The sequence below is a fragment of the Oenanthe melanoleuca genome, chromosome 20 (assembly GCF_029582105.1).
Source record: "Oenanthe melanoleuca isolate GR-GAL-2019-014 chromosome 20, OMel1.0, whole genome shotgun sequence".
NCBI lineage: Eukaryota > Metazoa > Chordata > Aves > Passeriformes > Muscicapidae > Oenanthe > Oenanthe melanoleuca.
Window position 1 is genome coordinate 10815130 of NC_079353.1, and position 19642 is coordinate 10834771.

General features: G+C 50.0%; 1 protein-coding gene across 2 annotated transcripts; it reads left to right on the forward strand.

Moving 5' to 3' along the window:
• The first annotated feature begins 1617 nt into the window (after window positions 1-1617).
• On the forward strand, window positions 1618-19624 carry SGK2 (serum/glucocorticoid regulated kinase 2). Of its 2 annotated transcripts, XM_056507642.1 has the most exons (15): window positions 1618-1687; window positions 5121-5271; window positions 10305-10374; window positions 11556-11613; window positions 12058-12107; window positions 12674-12731; window positions 13304-13387; window positions 13695-13826; window positions 14622-14734; window positions 15216-15252; window positions 15746-15832; window positions 17064-17159; window positions 17430-17585; window positions 17957-18046; window positions 18245-19620. In XM_056507642.1, exons 2-15 carry the CDS (start codon window positions 5220-5222, stop codon window positions 18398-18400), a joined length of 1239 nt encoding a protein of 412 aa, XP_056363617.1. In that variant the 5' UTR covers window positions 1618-1687; window positions 5121-5219; the 3' UTR covers window positions 18401-19620. The 2 variants fall into 2 exon arrangements, with proteins under 2 accessions (XP_056363617.1, XP_056363618.1); XM_056507643.1 differs by lacking the exons at window positions 1618-1687; window positions 5121-5271 and adding an exon at window positions 6710-6908 and having other exon boundaries at window positions 18245-19624.
• Window positions 19625-19642: the final 18 nt, after the last annotated feature.

The window sequence follows — 19642 nt, forward strand, 5'->3', positions numbered from 1 at the left end:
CTCTGCTCGGGCTCCCCTCCGCGCTCGGCTCGCTTCAGGCTGACGGGCGGGCGGCTTGCGAAACGAGCCGCTCTGCCAGGAGAGCGATAAGCACGGGCTTTGTCCTCTGAACTTGTCCGTGGCTGTCGGTGCAACACTCGTGCCCCGGGCCAGGAGCACGGGCAGCCCTGCAGCCGGTCGCAGCAGACATTTTGATGCTGTGCTGGGGAAAGCCTCCGAGCACCCGGTGCTGGGGGACGTGCAGTGCTGACAGCAAGGGATGCAGCGGAGTGAGGAAAATAACCCCCAAAATAGCAGCAGATTTAACTTGAACAAAGCAGGAATCTGAAAAGCCGGAGTCTGATCCGTGCTCCAAATGGCTTTTGTCTGTTCTTCGTGGCTTCTGCTCATGTGCTGCAACAATCCTCTAAACCTTCTCACTCTGAAAACCAAACAAAGGCCCCTCTGCACTACCAGGGAACAGATTTATTTCCCTCTGTGTTTTTACAGTTCCTCAGACACAATAGGGACCTCTGTTTGGGCTCATTTCCTGCAACATGAGGGTAATACCAAATCTCTGTTGCCCTCGTGAATGCACACAGTTGTGCCACCCAATGGGACCGGGGGTGGGAGCTGGAGTGAGGTGAGGGCTGAGCCCACTCCTCCCTGTGTGCAGAGGGCAGGGATGGCTCTGCCTCCTCCTCACACATGGAGCCACAGACCTTGCCTGGATATCTTGGCCTCACGAAGTTTGGATACTCCATATCACACATTCCAGGCTATTTCAGAAAATGCTTCTTTTGACGGCGGCACCAATGTTCTTCATCAACTTTTTGTACATCTTTAGAGTTTGTGTTTCAGGTGAGGAGCTGGGGGCTCCACCAGTGGCTCCATCAAGACACTAATCTGTCCGACTCTTGTTTGGGGCCCCACACAGGGATCTGTGACCACTGGTGCTGGGTTCCTGCAGAGGGGAAGGGAGAGGAACGGAGCAAATTGGGGAGGGCATGGAGGGCAGTAGATTTTGGCTCTAAGAATACTCCTCTGGGCTCAGTTCTGATGTGCCCATGGGTCTGGTCCCTCCTTGGATCCTCAGGTGGTTCTTCCTCAGTGTGAGTGGCCCAGGATCCACAGAGCAGGGGACATGCAGGAGGCAGAAGGAGGCTGTGGGACTGTCACACCTTCACAGATCAAGGATGTAAATGTCCCTGGATTTCTTGTCCCTCAGTGCTGCCAGAGGGCAGGGCTCCCTCTCACCCAGCTCCTTCCTGTCTGGCAAGGTCTGTGGGCTGCTGGGGGACTGGCAGCAGGTCATGTCCACAGCCAGGAGGTCTCGCTGGAGTTTGGGAGGTGACCCACGCCTCATTACCTCTGCTGGGAGCCGGCATGTGACCCGGCCCAGCCTCCGGCAAACAGAGCACTTTGTTCTGCCCCTTCGCGCTGCCCTGCCAGCCAGCCGCCCTCTAATCCCCCCAAGGAGGGATTTTCCTCTTCCCGCCCAGCTCCCGGTGCCTTGGTCCCCTGGGAGAGCGGGCCGGGGTAATAATTTACTGCCGGCCACAGGCCACTCCTTCGGACTTTTCTTCGACCTTCAGACTGCATTGCCAAAATAAAAACAACGGGAGGGAGAGCAGGACAAGCTGCTTCCCACAGTGAGAGTGTGGCAGTGCCTGCCTGCCCTGCTGCCAGATCCAGGAGCCCTGTACAGGTAATGCCCCTTTGCTTTCTCTGGGATGACTGTGACTTTCCCTCCTTTTAATGAGCTCCTGAAGCCCTTTGGGAGCAGCAGAGGGTTTTGTGAACTGTCCCTTGCTGTCTGGCTGGCCTGTGGAAGAGCTGCTCCCAGGGCCAGCAGCTGGAAGGGGGCTGAGTTCCAGCAGTGGGGTTATTTCTCAGCTGTGGAGAAGTCCAGGGAGGAGATGAGCAGCCTCCTTGCTGCCCCTGCAAACTATTTGAGAACATTTCTGGCATTAATTCTGCTTCCCCCAGGAAACTTCCATCAAAGGAACTTCCATCACCCTCCTTGTCCCTGCAGCCCCACCTGGGTGAGCCCCTGTGGGGAGCACCCATGAGTGCTCCTGATCTGGGTCATTTCAGGAGCTGGCAGATCAGCAGAGACCTGCTGTGAGTCACCATTTTCCCGGGCCACCTGTACATGGAAAGGAGCCTTGGGCTCCACCTGGATTTGCAGCCAGCACCAGAAGGGTGAATTTTACACCAGAAATTTCAGGCTGTGAGAGTCTCTGAGGCTGGGCCTGGTGAAGCTCAGGGGTGTCCAGCAGCCTCCTACCAGAGCATTCCCAAACCCCTCTCTGGCAGGACAGGGAGGGCTGCTCACTGGATCCAGTCTGTAAAATGCTGCTGGAGACAATCTCTGGCTGTGCCAGCACCAGTTGCTTCCCAGGACTTGCAGGTGGATAAAAAGGGTGGAGACATGGATCCCATAGAGTGGGGCTGGAGCTGGCAGCTCTCAGGGATGGAGCAGGCAGAGGGGAGGCATTCCCAGGGACACTGCACCCACAGCTCCTCCTGTGCCAGCAGCAGGGCCTGGGTTTGGGCAGTGCAGCTCTCAGAGCCACTCCTGAGCTGCTAAGCCCTGCTCTATCCTGCCTCTGCCCTGTCCCCACCAACCTGAGCACATCTGGGGTTTGAGCTAGGGTGGTGGCCCTGTGTCACACTGACCTGTGCTACTGGGGAAGAGGTATTCACCCCTAAAAACAGGTTTGGGGGTTTGTGTTTTTTGGGTTTGTGGTTGCTTTTTTTTTTTTTTTTTTTTTTTTTTTTTTATGAATGCCATCAAGCACAGGCTGTAATGTGTCCTAGAGTGCTGCTGGGAAGGAGAAGAGGGGACAGCAAGCAGGACAGTTGAACCTTCCACAAGGAAAGGCTAGCCAGGAAGGGTCCCTTACAGTCAGGCTGCTTCCAACACTGTGTTATTTATTCACTGAGACTGTGCCTACACTTGAAAAGCACTTGGGAGCAAAAAAAAAAAAGTCCCAGCCACTTAATTTAATGGCAATAATAAGCTCAGGAACTTGTTCCACAGAAGATATAAAGGCTTTACAAGAGATCAGTAATATTCTGCCACATTCATATTTACAGAAATGAGGAACAAAAGGTGGCAAGAGTTGCTCAAACTGACCTTAGCTGTCCTTTGGAATAAAAACCTGATCCCCAGTGGTCTCCTCTTGTCTCCTTTTTCCAAAACATGTGGAAATATCCCAGAACTTACATGGGATTCCTTGGCAAAAATCAAAGGCAAAGCCTCAGGCAGAGCCCTGGTTTTTGAAGCTGAAAGAAAAAATATATAGAGAGGAAAAAAAAAAAAAAAGAAATATTTTAAAGAGCTGCAATGGTCACCAATGATCTATTTAGTCTTTCCTGAAGCCTCCTAAAAGGAACAAATAGCCTCTGAGCTTTTAAAGACATCACATCACATCCTATCCTATCCTATCCTATCCTATCCTATCCTATCCTATCCTATCCTATCCTATCCTATCCTATCCTATCCTATCCTATCCTATCCTATCCCCTATATCCTATATCCTATATCCTATATCCTATATCCTATATCCTATATCCTATCCCTTACCCAGCAGAGATAACTGAGTAGTCAAATATTTTGGGTCACCTTTCACTGCAGATCCATGGACTCTTTGTGCTCTCTAGAGAAGTGTTTGTTTTAGCTTTAACTGAACCTTCCCTGCAATTCCAGTTCCTCAGAACTGTGTGGTTCCACTTCAGTGATACTTTTATGATTATGGTAATGGATATTGCTAGACAGGGAGATAAGGATTACCTTTCCCTGTAAAATAACATATATAATATTGTAAAAGAGAGAGAGAAGGTACTTCTCTGTGTGTAGAGAAAAAGAGCTGGAGCTGTTGTCCCCACTGGATGTGTCCTGTCCTGGTGAAGCTGCAAATGTGGCTTTACTGGGATGGTCTTTCCTGGAGAGATCCAACTCAGTCATGGAAGGACCATGCAGCCTTTGACTCCTTATAGGGATTGGGAAGAGAAAGGAGATTCCCTCCCTTGGGGAGAAAGAAGATGTTCCCAAGTATAGGAAATGTCTGAGGCTCTGAGCTGTGCCAGTCCAGCTGAAAAAAAATCCCTCTCTTTGGCCAGAACTTGTTCCCCCCATGGCCTGGCCAGGTCCAGGCAGGAGGTGTGCACAGAAGGGGTTAAATTGCAGGACAGCTGCTCCTCACCTTTGAACTCAGGTCCAGCCAGAGGTTTTCCTGGCACAGATGTGTTCTCTGGAGGGCAGGGAAACAGCAGCCAGGCACAGGAGAGCAGCAGTGCTGGTAAAACCCAGCTGACATCAGCAGCTCTCCAGCTTCACCAGAGTTGTTTAATTTAGCTTAGGGGTGTGTGAGTTCTGGGCAGGGGAATGGGCCAAGATCAGAGCTGGTGTAAGGGGCACCTGCAGGGACACGTGCCCATGTGATGGGTGTGCCCACATCCAGAACTGCCTTCAGCCTGGCACCAAGGTGTCCTGCCATGGGCAATGAGGGGAGGGGGACAAGAGCTGCTGCAGGGGTGACTGCTGTGGGCACACAGGACAGGCTGAGGACAAATGGGCACCTCTTACTCATGGGGAGGAGGCTAGCCCTGCTCACACCTACCTGTCCCACTCCTGCTCACCCTGGTCACCTCTAGGGACAGTCACAGGGCAAAGCCCTTTGCAGCTGCCCCAGGCATCTGCTGGTGTCTGATGTTGCATTTCCAATGAGGACCTGCCCTCCTCTGGGGATTTACTGGTGGGCCTGTACTTCCAAGGAATGTTTTCTGTACCAGGGAGCCAGGTGTCAGGGCAGTCACCCTGGGTACAGGTAGGGTGAACTGGGTTTCAGCTCCTCAAAAGCATCTAAACACCAAACCCTTTCCCAACAACAGAAATAGATTCATTTAACAGGTTTGGGGTAAATTTTTTCTGTTACAGGAGTCAAACCTCTCAGCTCTCTTCCATTCCCTTGTGTGCCAGTCCCAAGCCTGGTAATTCAGCAGACTGAATGCTGGGGGGGTGCTGCCCAGACAAGGAGCTGTCCCCAGGGAGTGTCCCAGAGCTGTGCCTGGCAGGCAGTGCTGCACCCAAGGACTTGTTTCTGCTCTTACTCCTGTGCCCTTCACCTTTGCAGACAGAAGAACACCTGTGTGCTCTGCTCCCCGAGGACACCTGGAGCCAGCAGCTGAGTTCCTGCCCCAGCTGCAAGGAGAGAGATTCTTCTGCTTGGCTTATGTTTGTGGCCTGGATGGAGCCCTCCTCCACTGCCCTGGGCAAGACAAAGGGTAATGCTGCTGGCTGGAACCGTGTCACTGAGCCTGGGGATGCTCAGGGCATGGAAAAGGCTTCCCTGTGAGGGGCTCCCATTAATGCTGGGCTGCAGAGCTTTCCTAGGGAGCTCCAGCAGGGCTCAGCCTGCCCAGCAAGGGCTGCAGGGAGCCTGGTTCCCATAGGACACAGGAATTCGTGTGTGACAGGAGGTGGCACCTGGCCCTGAGTGACACCCAGCCCTGGAGGGTCAGTGATCCTCACAGAGGGGAAAGAACAGACAAAACCCACCCAGCATCACTTTGTCCATCACTGTCTGATATCAGATTAGGTGTTTCATGCATTTTAGCTGTTAAAATGTTCCCTGAAGGATCCTCCTTCTTTCTCTTCTTTAGATAGAAAGTGGGTTTTTAACTAAAAAATGCCTTTTTCCATGGAAATTAAAATCAAGTGGGTTTTGTTGATAACACTGAGATTTCCATTAAAGAAACAAAAGCAGAAGGCACTGACTAGAAAATGTAAGTTAACTGATTAAATTATTCTGAAATTTGACCAATTCAATGCAAGTGGAGGTAAAGCTGGAGAAAAGAAAAACAAGGGATATTCTTAAAAGATGACAGTGCTGATAGCTTGAGAATATTGGCTGAGGAAAAAAATCAGGATTTGACCTGAAAAAAAGGCAATATTTCAAGTAAAATGCTGCTCCCCCTCCCTTGTTACACATGGCACCAAGCACATCAGATGTTCCTGTGATCTCCCCCTGGTAGCTGAGGGACCTATCCCACAGTGGCAGCCCTTCTGCTTCCCACAGACAATGCTGCCCACAGCCTGGTTTTACCTCCTTGCACCCACCACTGAAATGGCTCTAGAAGCTGCTTTCCTGCTGCTGCAGCTGCACCCTGGGAGATTTCATAGGAAACTACAATGGAAGAAAAAAGTGACTTCTTTGTTTTTAATGAAAGGACAGAAAACATCAGTCCTTCTCTCAGGTCTCCTTTTGCTCAGAGCTCTGGTGTCTCAAATCACCAGGCTCCCCATGTATTTCTGCTTGCAGTTAATAGTGCTGCAAAGCACCAGCCTGGCTGCCCTGGCTGCAGCACTCCAGGGTCCCTGAGGACACTGTGAAAAGCAGCTTTTTCAGGGTTTGACCTGAACCAAACACCAGTTTTGACCTTCCCCTAAACCACTGAACAGGAGACAAATTTCCAGCTGACTTGTAAAAAAATTATTCAGAACACCTGAGCTGCCTGCCAGGCTGTAATTTGCTCCTATCCACCACCTGCATCTCTTCCTCCCTACCCAAAACTACCCCTCCCACCTGAATTCTCACTCCTTGGGTATAGCTAGCAGGTGTTTCTTCATCTTTTACAGCTGGTCAGCTTTTCCTGCTCTCTTTAAAATGCTGCAGTGAGGCACCAGGGGTGGTGTGGTCACTTTGAGGAGTTGGGGGTGGTTTTGTTTAGGGGCTAAATGAACTGCTGCAGGGGTCAAAGCTCTTCCCCTCTGGGTTTTAGGGAAGAGCTTTGGGCTCCTGGCCCAACAGGGTGGGCTGGTGTGAGGATGGGAAGAGTGGGGAATGAGAGGTCTCTGTGCTCAGTGATTGTGGACTGCTTCCCCTGCTGCAGGACTCAGCCTCTGGGAGATGTGCTCCCAGGTATGTTTGGTGAATTGTTTTTTTGCAAAATGCTTCAAGCTTTAGCCACCTGCTGTTTTCTTTAAGTTCTGCATGTAGCTTTTTTTTCCTAGAATTTTGAGGATTGGTTGTCTCCAGCTTGCCCTGAGCAAGGGCTGCTTGGCTGGGTTCCTGCTCTGTTTTGCAGTGTCCCTGGGGTGTAGGGAACAGGATCTGCAGGAGAAAATTTGACAAGCCAGGTGCTCTCCAGAGAGTGGCTAAGAAAGCTTCCTGAAATGCAGAAGTGCTTTAAAGTCTTTCCTAACCTCTTTCTGGACTTGCTGTAATGTCTCAATGGGAATGAAAGTGGAGTTCAGTACTAGCTTGCAGCTATCTCTTAGATCAGTAGCAGGGAAAAACTTGAGCCTTTTTTCCTCTCCCCACGTGTCTGCAGGAATCCTCCTTCCCACCTCCCTCCCTGCACTTCTCTGAGCTGAAACTGGGGCATCTCCCCCTTGGGCTGTGAGCAGCCCCTGTGCTGGGTGGGAGCTGTGGGCTGCCTTTGGTGCCCCTCCAGAGCATCACCTGCAGTGCCAGTGGCAGCCCTGGCAGCCCTTCCCCGAGCTGGAGGGGTTTGCAATGTAGGTTAGGCAGGGAAGGCTGCTGAGAGCAGTGACATCAGGGAGGAGGGTGGGAGCAGCCCGTGGATGACGAGTCTGTGAGGTTGTGTCTCCGTGCAAGGTACGCCTTGCATTAGCAACGTGTTTGTAGCAAATACCGCGGGGCTGGCGTGGGAATGTGGGTCAGCCCTGCCAGAACAGTGTGAGGAACAGGGAGCTGCTCCTGCTCTGCTGGCAAGCAAACGTGTCACTGAGGGATGTGTGGTGGGAGATTAACTGCAGTCACTGCTCCAACTTGTAAGTAGCAGCTCCCTGTTGTGTGAGCGGGTTCTGCCTGCCTGGGGGTGCCGGGAGCTGGGCTGAAATGGCTTTAGAGGAGGGTGCAGGGGTTTGTGTTCCTGATGTGTGACAGTCCCATTAGATTGGGGAGCTCCTAGACTTGCTTGCTGAGCTCCCTGTGGCCCTGGCCAGCAGGCACAAGGAGGGGTGCAGCCGGGCATGGATAACCAAGGATTCCACCGTGTCTCCGTGACCTATTTCTGGGTCTGTTGTTCAGCGTGTGTGCTCGGGAAGTCTTTGTGCTTTAGGGGGAGAAGGGCTTGTTAGTGATAAGGAAAAACCTACTTAACTGCTTGGGAGATTTAAACCACAAACTAACCTGGTTCTGGAGGTGGACTTGGGCTGGGGATGGTGGCTCTGAACCTGAAAAGAAAGGATGTGGGATGGGGGTATACACATAAAAATGGGTATGGTACTTCAGTACCAGAGACTTTAACCTCAGAGCAAGTCCCTTTAAGGAAAAAAGCTGTGTTGGAAAGGCTGCCCTTGGTCAGCAGGGACTTGTTGAGTGGCTTTACTTCCAGCAAAGAGGCAGTGGAGCAGAACAGGGCTGCTGAAGGGGCTGTAAGGCTGGAAAGGGCTCCTGCCGAGCTGCAGGTTGCTAAAACAGGCTTGTCCAAGCCCCTTGGAGTGAGTCAGGAACTTGTCCTGCATCCTGTGCTGCTAGTAAATACCTCCAAGGCACTTGGATGTGTTTCAATGGCTTGCCCATGTTCTCTTCAAGATGCCCAAACTGTAATTCCTCCATCTGTGTCTGAATCATTATTTCCCCCGAGTCTGGGATCAGAACAGTGGCAGCAAGCTGGCCCTGAGGCTAAACCCAAGTTTATGGGGCTTCAGATTTGGAGGAGGGGCTGTATCATCTGATGGAGCCACAGGCAGTGAGCAGGAGTGAGGTGTTAGGTTGGGTTGTTCTGGCAAGAGGCTCCTGAGCAGGAGTGGGAGCCTTCACTCCTCTACCTACTGCTGCCCTGTGCAGTTTGGGACTTGTCCACACACACCTGTGTGCCCTGTGCCAACCTCCTTCAGGCCCAGATCCTTCAGTGAGTGTTGTTTGCTCAGACAGCAGCAGTGATCCTTCTGCTGTGGCCATGATGCCTGCCCAGCAGCCTCAGAGGCAGGTGTTGGGTGACCTTCAGTGGACCTCAGCAAGCCAGGGAGAGCCAGGCTGTCAGGAGAGGACTATGCCCAGGGGGAGGAGATGGGGCTTGATCAGTCTGGGAGCTGCCTGCACGCTGTCCCTGCTGGTGGGTGCCAGCTGGGACAGGATCTTGGACTTGTTGCAGGGCAAAATATGGACAAGGTCAGGGCCCCAGACCAGCCTGATGTTGTAAGTTCTCTGCATGGTTTGTTGGTTTTGCTTTAAATGCCTGCTCTGCCTTTCTTATCCATTCAAAACTTTAAACCTCCAGCTTAGTTTTTTGGCTTCTCATCAGAGCTGCCCCCAAATCCCAGATCTGCTGGTGGGGCCAGTTGAGGGTCTCTCAGGAGCTCACAGGACCCTCTGTCTAGCAGATCCAAGGATCCATGCAGGAAGGGCTCTGTTATGGGCTTGCTTGCCTTAAAAACTCATTGTCCTACAAAATCCTTGCTCTGGCAGTTGGTGCTGTCCACTCCTTGGTCTGTAGAAGAGCTATTTCAGGATGACAGCTTGCTGGTGTCTACAAAACCCCTTCTTTTTAGATGGAGAGGGAATCACATTTCTGTGAATGTTTTGATTCTTGCTTTCCTTTCAGTGGCAGAACTGAGAAGTAAAACTGAGCCTTGAAATAATTTTGCTATCTACTCCTAAGCAAAACAAGGAACTCCTCTGTACAGGCTGCCTCCTTGGGCTTCCCTCTGGCTCAGCCTGTGCAGCAGGGAGCAGGCTCAGGACTTCCTCTCTGTGAAGGGAGAGGTGATGATGATGATGAGTGGTGGCAACTGCCTGCACAGCTGAGCAGCAGGGACGCTCCATGGTGGGAATCCCAGCTTCTGGCATTGGCTATGTGTCCTTGGGCTAGTCACTGCTGTGATGTGTGTGTGCTGGCTTACCTCCTGCAGGGCCTGAAAGGTTTCATTCACGTCCCTAATTACTCACAGAGTCCTCAATGGAAGGGGCAGTGGATGTGCCAAGTGTGTGACGTATCCCAGTACAACCTTGTCCTTATAAGCACTCTCCTTGTCCACCCTGGGGACCCAGGGGTGGCTGAGGAAGGCCTGACAGAGGTGCTTTAGCCTGAGCCCCCTTGGCCACCAGAGAGGGTGTCTGTTTTGTGGCACTCATCCCTGTCCTGTGAGCTATTGAGGGCTCCTGGTGAGGCTGGGAGGGAAGATGTCCTGGTTCCTATAATTTCCTGGTTATTTTGGTATGTGAGTGGAAGGGGGAGGAGGGTGGCTGTGGAGAGAAGAGCAAGGTCAGTGAAGAACAAATGTGCCTCTGTGCACTTGTGATCACGCTGCCAGCTAATCGGCTTCGGTGCTCCAACTTTCCTCCCAGAACTCATCAGGCACGGCCGGGAGAGGATAGAACAAACCATCAAGGCCTCTGGCTCCAGGCTCTGCTCCTAGTGAGTACCAAACCCTCCCTGGGATGGGAGCCCTTTAACAGCCCAGCCCATAGCCCTGTGCTGGCTGGTGGATGGAGCTGGCTGGCACCGGGCAGATGGGGGCAGTCCCTGACACAGCTGCCTGGCAGCTGCTGCTGTGCTCAGCCTGGCTGGGCAGGAGGGGCTCCTTGGGCATGGCTGGGGGGCTGTGCCTGGTGGTGTGTGGGGGCAGAGAGTGGCAGCACCCCCAGGTGAGATGTTTGGAGGCTGGTGGGGTTTTTGGGCCCCCTTTTTGGAGGGGTAGGGCAGAGGGTGGCTGTGGGGATGAGAGCCTTTGGAGCCCTGATGCAATGTATGAGTGTGGTGGGGCTGAGGAGGAGTCTAAGCTCTCTGGGACAGGGGAGAAGGGAGCAGAGCTGTTTTGCTCATGTTATCTTCCTAATTCTGGCTTTTGCAAAGAGCATAGGGCACCCTAAAAACCAAAGGGAGGAATCCCTGAGGGAAGGCTTACCCATCCCCTGTGATGCTCAGGCTGGATGGATCTGAACCAACAAGTGTTGAAGTCTGGCTTCTCCAGCCCCAGCAAAAGCTGCACCATGCAGAGAAGAGATTTTTAATGCCTCTGCTCACCGAGCCTGTGGTGTGGTGGCACCATCCCTGTTCCCTGCAGTGTCAACAGCCCCAAGCTGCCCTGGTCTGACTTGGCCTGGGGAGTGGCCTCTGGCTGCTGCCAGCCCCATGGACCGTGGTGGCTGGACCTAGCTGGACTCTGCTGGCTGCCCTGTGGGGATGCTCACTGGGCTGCAGCACCCCTGTGCAGTGGGGAGGGGGCTGCACCTGCCTTGAGGGGCATCTGGCCATGGCCAGGAGACCTGTAACTTCAGCTGGCCTGTGCTGTATTGCTGCTGCTTCTCATGTGAGGGTGCAGTTTTTGCTATTGCAAGTCAAGGGCTAATATTGGGTTTTCACTCAGGAAACCTGTTTCCCCAATCTCCTGTCAGCACACGCTGCTCCCTGCCTCCCTCAGAGTGTGGGCACCCTGTTTTTTGGGGATGGCAGTGCTGGGGAGCTCAGCTGAGCCCTCCTATGATGGAAGGGGTGCACACTCTGGGGTTTCAACTACTCCCTGGCAAGTTCATGGAGTGAAGCTGTTTCTCTCTCAGATTTTGTATTCCACACTAACTTCATCTTCTTTTCGCCAGTGCTGAGCGAGTTGTTTTTTTAATGGATCGTTCCCGGAGCCCAGACAAAAGCACCCAGGTGAGATCATGGCTCTGAACAAGCAAATCCTCAGCTTTGGGACAAAGGGGGCTGGTGCCTTTAGATGAAAAGCAAGGAGAGAGTCTGTGTTAGCCTGCTGGGAGCCTTACTGCTGCCCTATCCTGTGATGGTGCTGGGGAGAGAAAAACAGCAGAGAGGTCTTTTGGACAAGGTGTGATGTTGCCAGAGGCTGGGGAGGGTAAGATTGCTAGGGAACAGGAAGGGGAGGAAGAGCATGTGTGTGTGTGTATCCTCTGGTGTTTGGGAATAGTGAGACTGCAGCTCTCTAGTGCTGGGTGTGCATGAAGCCATCTAAAGAGATCTTAAATTTCTCTTGCAGCTGGGTGTGATCAATGGCTCTGTGTGAGGGATGCTGTGTTGAGGAAGGGAAAACCCAACTTGCAGCCTAGCCCTTGTGACTAAAATTCTTGTTATCTTCTCTAGCCCTCAACACCAACTGACAACATCAACCTCGGACCTTCTGCTAACCCCAAGTAAGCTCCCTGCAAAGCCAGGTAGGGTGTGGAGCATGAAGAGATCTGCAGGGGATGCAGATGGTCCCTGTGTGTCACAGTGCTGTCTGCAGGAGTCTGGACAATTACATTTCTTGGCCTTTAACACCACATGTGTCAGCAATGCTTCCTAGACTGAGCTGTAGCTGGTACTTGTAATAATCATTCTCTCCTGGCCACATCTGCAGCCCCTTCTCCCTTTTCTTTTGAGAGGTAGTAAGGGATGTTCCTCCTCATCACTGCTGGCTTCCTGACTATCTCTCTCTAGAAGCAGGGATAAGCTGTGCCCCTGTAAAGGCATCACTTTGCCCTACAGCTGCTGCCATGCTACCTTCAGCCCCTGGTTGCTGAGGGGCTGCTCAGAGTGCCCTGAATCCTGGGATTCCTGAATCCAGAGTGAATCCTGGGAGCGAGGGTCACCCACCAGCGCCCTTTAATCCCTTTCACAAACACTCGTTTTTTTAAGCAGGAACTCTGCTTTGATGGTGGCGTTACTGTTGAATGTTTCTCTCCCAGAAACATTAACTTGTTTCATTCTTGCCCAACAGTGCCAAGCCAACAGACTTTGACTTCCTGAAGGTTATTGGCAAAGGAAGCTTTGGAAAAGTAAGTGGGTTTGTGCAGGTGGGCTGTAGCTGCTGGGAGGCAGCTTGGAAGGAAAATGTGCTGCTGAAGGAGTTTCTGGCTGTGTCCTTTGCTTGCACCCCTACTAAGGTGTTTGGATTGAGATTGAATAAGACCTGATATACTGTTATTAACAGTCCATTCTAACTTCAAGGTCCTTCAACTTCTCCAAGGACTGAAGAGTGAGATTTTTGTACTCAGGGTGGTGATGGTAAAGAGCAGTGCTTGATTCAAAATAAGTTTCAAATTTGTTCAGCAAAAGATCGCCAGAGAAACCTTGGAGACAGTCAGGATTCACATTAAGTGGGATTAGCCCCAGATGCTCAAAAAATATTTTCTGTTGGGTGTCTAGGGGATATATGTAGAGAGAGTGCTTTTCTTCTGGCAATGAAAAAGTGCTGGGAATTGAAAGGGCTGGAGTTTGATATTTAAAACCCTGTACCTGGCCCTCTGAAGTAGTTTTCTGTGTATAATCACTCACAAGAGTGTTGAGCTAATGAGGAAACACTGACCCAGGTGAGACAAATAGCTGTGACCAGGACCTTCTGTTACAGGTTCTCCTGGCCAAACGCAAGTGTGATGGGACTTTTTATGCAGTGAAAGTCTTGCATAAGAAAACCATCCTCAAGAAAAAAGAGGTATGTCTGCTCTCCTGGGCTGTGCTGGAAATTGTGGTCGGTATATGGGCTCTCTGGGTAATGCAGTTGGGGTACCTGGTATTTAGGTAGGCAGCTCACATGTTAAACATGGATTTGCCTGTGCCATGAGAATAAAAGAACAGACATTAATTAGGTCAGATAGGAGGGAGCAGTTCTCTGTTTTGGGGTGGAAATGAGCCTTGTGGGCTCCCAGCTTCCACCTGTTTTGAAAACAGCAGTGAGCCCTTAGAGCAGGCTGGGCTGGGTCCTTGCCTGAAACCTTGATGCCTTGTCTGCTTTCTGCTAGCAAAATCACATCATGGCAGAACGCAACGTGCTCCTGAAAAATGTCAAGCACCCCTTCCTTGTGGGACTCCACTACTCCTTCCAGACCTCAGAGAAGCTTTACTTTGTGCTTGACTATGTAAATGGAGGAGAGGTGAGTGCACTTACAGGCTTTGTTTGAATACTTTTTAGTCCTTCTCAAGCATGCAGCTTTATTTGAAACTATTTATTGTCAGAAGATAATGATATTGAGAGATAATGTTGTTTTGACTGCTGGCAAGGAGCAGTCAGGAATAGCTGGCAGGATATCACCTGTGAATAGAGTCAAGATCTTGCTGGCTATGGCCTGAGTCAGATGATTCCTAAAGTAAAAATTCTGAGAAAAGCAGTAGTGGGGCATTTGAAAATCCTATGGAGAATATGGGAAATACTGGTGAGCTTTAGGGAAACCCCCTCATGGGCCAGCTCTGGATCCATGTCTAGCACTTAGGGGTGATAAAACTTCAAATTTCTAGACTTTTTATGTCCTGTAGAAGCTTACATTTCTCAACTGTCTCTGTGCTATCTGAAACTGGCTGGAAGATATTGTTAATGTGGATATCTTGCACAAATTCATGTTGGGAACCTTTGCATGTTCAGCTCTCTGCATATATCACTTCTCATGGCCATACTACCACTGTAATCAGCCTGTGGATTGTAGTAAGCTAGGAGCTTAACCAGGTCAGCAGATGATGGGGAGTTTGAGAATTAGTTATTAATTTTTGTGAATGATGAGGAGGAGGATAAATGAAACAATTCCTATAAAGGTGTTTGGATTGTTTAAATTCACTTGGCTTGGGTTTATTTCATGCTGAAAATCACTTTTCACTTATGTAGCTGGCTTTCAGCCTTGCTCCAGATTAGCCTTCATTTATTTAGAGACATGTTCAACCCTCTCACCTTCCCACAGCTCTTCTTCCACTTGCAAAGGGAGCGCTGTTTCCGTGAGCCCAGGGCTCGGTTCTACGCTGCAGAGGTGGCCAGTGCCATTGGGTACCTGCACTCCCTAAACATCATCTACAGGTAAGGCAGGGGCACCAAGCCTGCCCAGGCACGGGCTGTGGTGCTGGGAGGGAAGGGGATTCACTGGGGAAGTGAAGTGCAGGATGGGAACAGCTGAAGAATGCCCTGCCCCTACCAGACAAGACTTTACCCTGCAAGAGGGTCTGCACAGGACCTGATGGACAATAAACCATTCTTTCCCCTTTCCAGTATCAGTCTGAGAGTATTAAATTTAAAGCCATAAAATAAACCTGGCTCAGTAAGTAATAAATTATCTCTCAGTAACAACTTATGCATGGAAATGCAGGCTGACACCTGACCCTGTGTGAACACAGCCTGCTTATGTTTGCATGTATGTATAGTGATGGGAGTCTGTAATTTGGGAAGGTCTTGGTGATCTGGATTGGGAGGCTTTGTTAGCTCCTGTTAGCTGATGCTGTTTCAGATCCATGTTTCTCTAAATATCTGTCCAAATCTGCTCAAACAGCATTTTGTCTTGCAGGGACTTAAAGCCTGAGAACATCCTCCTGGATTGCCAGGTATATTCATAGCTTGGGCTTTCTTCCTGCTGGCTTTAAAAAACATCAGAACCACAAGCAGAGGGCTGTGATTCTGCAGTGATGGCATGGATTTTGTCTGTCTGCCCCACCACGCTTGTGTGGATGAGTGGGCTTGCCCTCTGAAGAACTGCTTGGTTTTGGGACCCTTGGCTCATTTCCAGAAGCTGGGACCTGACCTGTGGGCAGGGATCAGGGGGGTGAAGAGCAGGACACTGCTGCAGCTCCAGTGGTGACTGTTACATAAATTGGCTCTGGGATAAAGAAGCAGAAAATCACAATACTGGATCTCTTCATGGCTATCTAGCTGTAGACAAATAAAAAATAAGAAATCTAGACTTAGGTTTTTTTAGGGGAGGCAGATGAGCAGTGGGGAACTAAAACCCATGTGATAATTAATGTTCAGGCAAGTCTTTGGAGATCCTGTCTCCTCTCCAGAAAGAGTGGGACAATCTAGAATGCCTCTTTTCTTTAGGGACACATAGTATTGACAGACTTTGGACTCTGCAAAGAAGGAATGGAGCAAGAGGAGACAACTTCTACCTTTTGTGGCACTCCTGAGGTACTGCATGTGCTGGGGCTTTGCTGTGACCTGGGGGCTGGAAACCTTCAGACACTTGGCACTCTGGGTCTTGGGCTTATGTGACATCTCAAAAAATTATGGGAGCTCTGAGGCTGTCAGCCTGAAGCTGGAGTTCAGATAAGGCCTTCCCTATCCAGCAGAGACAGCTCTTCCTGTAACACAGCAATTTTAGAGTATTTATGAGCAATTGGGGCAGGGGTTCCTGCACTTGGAAATGGCCAGGCTTGTGAAAATAGCTGTGGAGGTGGAGAGCTTGTCCCTGGGAGCAGGATGTGTACCTGCTCTGAGACCCCAGCAGTGCAGAACAAGGAGCCTGCTGGTGCTGGCATGCACATGACCTTGCTGTGTGTCCTTGTGCACTCAGGAGCTGCAGAATGCCCTGTGCAGAGGGACCAGGCTCCCCCCAGAATGCAAATGCTGCTCAGAGGGGAGGAAATGCCTTTCCTCTAGTGCACTCCAACTGGGTTTTGTAAAACCTGTTTCCAGTATGGCTTCTTGGAGGCTCTTTTGCCTGTTTTTCACTGAGCCTGGGGATTTTGGTAGCACTTCAGCCTAGGTAATATACCTGTCCTGCTGCTTTCTTCAGGCAGCCTGACAAAGGCTCTGTAAACATGACACCTTTCAGTGTTCAAGCTCAGCAGCAGGACTGGGCAGGAATTTCCCTCCTTTTTCAGTGAAGTGTCACTTGCACAACATGAGCCAAGCAGGAATGTTTGACCTTTGTTTTCTAGTTTTGGTGTATGTTGGTGTTTTCCTGTTCTAGACAGAGCCTGATAGTACACAGAGGTAATTCTGTGAGAAACTGTTCTGCAGACTGCTCAAATTCTTGCCTGTAGCTCCTCCATGGTGGCTCTTGGTAGTTTTGCTGCTTTGGACAGACTTACTAGGGCTGAAAACTGAAAGCTTTTTAGAGGTGTGATGTGTGCAGTGGGACAGGATTGCTGGCTGAATTGTCAGGTGGCAAATGCTTGTAGAAGTCCTTCCTAGAAAAAGAATCTCCTGTAGCCTGCAAGGACACCGAGGGCTTTAGTAGGTGTCTCTCAACCCCATTGCTCCAAAGCTACTGGAGACTTTATTCAGTAATCCTAGGAAGAGCATCTGTGTAATTCTTAATGCATTTGCTCAACTTGAGCTTCAGCAGGTTTGGGACTAAGAAGGGCAAATCCCTTCCTTTATAATTTGACTCCAATATTTCTTTCTGACTTCCCAGTACCTGGCTCCTGAGGTGCTAAAGAAGCAGCCCTATGACAGGACAGTAGATTGGTGGTGCCTAGGAGCTGTCCTCTATGAAATGCTCTTTGGACTGGTAAGTTTGGAAATGGGCTGGTTTATTTTACATAGTGGAAAATTTATTTGTAAAAGCTGTGGTGTGAGGTTGGTCTGCTGTTTACAAGGTTCTTGTAGATGACTAAATCCTGAATTAATGATCTGGTTCAATCCTACCACTGCCCTTCTGAGCAGAGGTGTGGCAGGTCTCCCTCATCTGCTCACTGCAGGACTCACTTTGAGCTGCAATGTGTGGCTCCTTCTAGTAGCTCATGTTTTACCTGGCTGCTTCTCCTCTCTTTCAAATTAGCCTCCTTTTTACAGCCGGGATGTGTCTCAGATGTATGACAACATTCTGCACAAGCCACTACAGATCCAAGGAACCAAGACTGTGGCAGCTTGTGACATCATCCAGGGACTTCTCCACAAGGACCAGAAGAGGAGGCTGGGAGCCAAAACAGACTTTGTAGGTGGCCTTCACTATGAGCAGGGAGGAGGATGGATGGGAAAATTTCTATTTTGATCGTTTCTTTCATAACAGCACTGCCTTGGAAAAACCTTCCCACACAGTCTGTCCCTTCAGCCTCCTACAAGGGACACATGGGGTTGACTTGAATTTGCAAAGGGAGAGGGGTGTGGCCAGCCAAGGACACCAGTGTGTGACAGGTCACTTCCCTTCAGGGGATTCTTGGCCCAGGACCCTCAGGGATTAAGGATTTGTGGATATGGGTATATGGTAACTTGAAGCCTTTCTTCAACTGCTTAAAGCTGTGAGATCAGGTGCTGGAAAAGGAGGGTTGGCAGAAGACTGACTTTTCCTTCCTGCTTTCTGTACAGCTTGAGATAAAGAACCACGTATTCTTCAGCCCAATAAACTGGGATGATTTATATCACAAGAGGATTACTCCCCCATTCAACCCCAACGTGGTAAGTGGGTAATCCTGTTTTACAGAAGGGATCCTCTCCAGGTGTCTCATGCACACACTGAGGGCTCTGAGGTGTGGGTTGGGACCTGCAGATGCAGTGCTGATCACTCTTTTGGAAGAGCAGCTGTGTTGGACTGTCTGAACAAAAGGGTGTGGTTTGGGTCTCTCATTTGATGACTGTCTCTGTTCCTTGGCTTAGGCTGGCCCAGCTGATCTGCGGCACTTTGACCCCGAGTTCACCCAGGAAGCCATCTCTGCCTCCATCACCCGCACACCTGAGCTAGCAGCCAGCAGCTCCAGTGCCTCAGATGCATTCTTAGGGTTTTCATATGCACCAACTGAGGAGGACATTTAACTTTTACAAAGGCTTTGTGAAGCCATATTTTAAATGAATGGATTTTATGTTCGTTTTCTTCTTTTCTTTTTCCCCTTATGAGAGGATTTGTACTGTCCTTTGCTCATGGTTTGAGGAAATTGGCACTAATACACTAACTGGCTGGGATGGAACAGAGCTCTTAATTTTTGCTGTTTGGTGGATTTTCTCCCTAAATGAATATTTCCCTGACAGGGAAAGTAGAGCACTGACTATGCTTTTCCCTGGGTGTCTTGTGCTACTTGGCAGAATTGTATTCACTCTGGTTGTATTCATGGTTGAGGTATGTGCCATCATTTATATTAACAGCCATGTCCCTGTAACTGGACACAGTTTTGGTTTTTTTTGGTTTTTTTTTTTTTTTTTTTTTTTTTTTTTGTTTTTTTTTGGTTTTTTTTTTTTTTTCGTTTTTGTGGAGGTATGCTCAGCTATGTCCAATGTCTTTCCCCAAGTCCTCAACAGAAAAGAAAACTCTTCACATCACTGTGAACAGTGGCTTCCTTCCTCTTAGTGAGCTCTGTCACTCAAGCTGCTCATCCTGGGCTGAGTGAAAAACTGTTCATCAGTTATTGCTCCAAAGGCAGCTGCAGGTCTGTAAATCCTGAACTGCACTGTGCCTTTTCATGCCAGTCTGATCCTCCTCAATGTGAGTGGATCAGTGGTCCAGGACTGGCATGCTACTTAAGCAACAATGAGGCTGTGATGGAGGAGCCCGTGTGTAGCAGGAAAATCCCAGATCTCAGGGGGGTGGGGAAAGAGGGATGCTTGGAAAAATAAAAATAACTTTACAGAACTCTGGGTGGGGGTGCTTTCACAGCATGTGCTTGACTTGCACTAGGCACACCAACACTACTGAGCTGAGCACAGGGCAGTGAACAGCGAGTGGCGGCCAAGTTCCAGGCTCCAGCACTCCCTGAAAATGCCCATCACTGATGTGGAACAGTTATTTATTCTGCCTTAATTTAAATGCTGGTGTATTAATTGAATGTCCCTTCCCACTTTCTTTTTTTTTTTTTTTTTTTTTTAAGCTGTTCTGTTGCTGTGGGGAGGAGAGGGGGATAAGCAAGGGGCTTTCTAAAGTTGTCATGCTCATGCTGTGGGGAACCTTGTGCTGGTGCAACTGTATTTTTTTTGTTTTTTTGTTTTTTTCTTTTTGTGAATGCTGAAGTCATTGGAAACATGACATGGTTTATAATAAAGTTGCAAACACAGCTGGGCTTCTCT

What these genes read in the sequence shown, in the direction of transcription:
- SGK2 (XM_056507643.1), top strand. Translation starts at nt 6,725, where the DNA reads ATGAACTGCTGCAGGGGTCAAAGCTCTTCCCCTCTGGGTTTTAGGGAA. An exon ending in TCTGGGAGATGTGCTCCCAG is followed by an intron (nt 6,909 to 10,304) that starts GTATGTTTGGTG and finishes CTTTCCTCCCAG; the next exon opens with AACTCATCAGGCACGGCCGG. An exon ending in TGGGAGCCAAAACAGACTTT is followed by an intron (nt 17,586 to 17,956) that starts GTAGGTGGCCTT and finishes CTTTCTGTACAG; the next exon opens with CTTGAGATAAAGAACCACGT.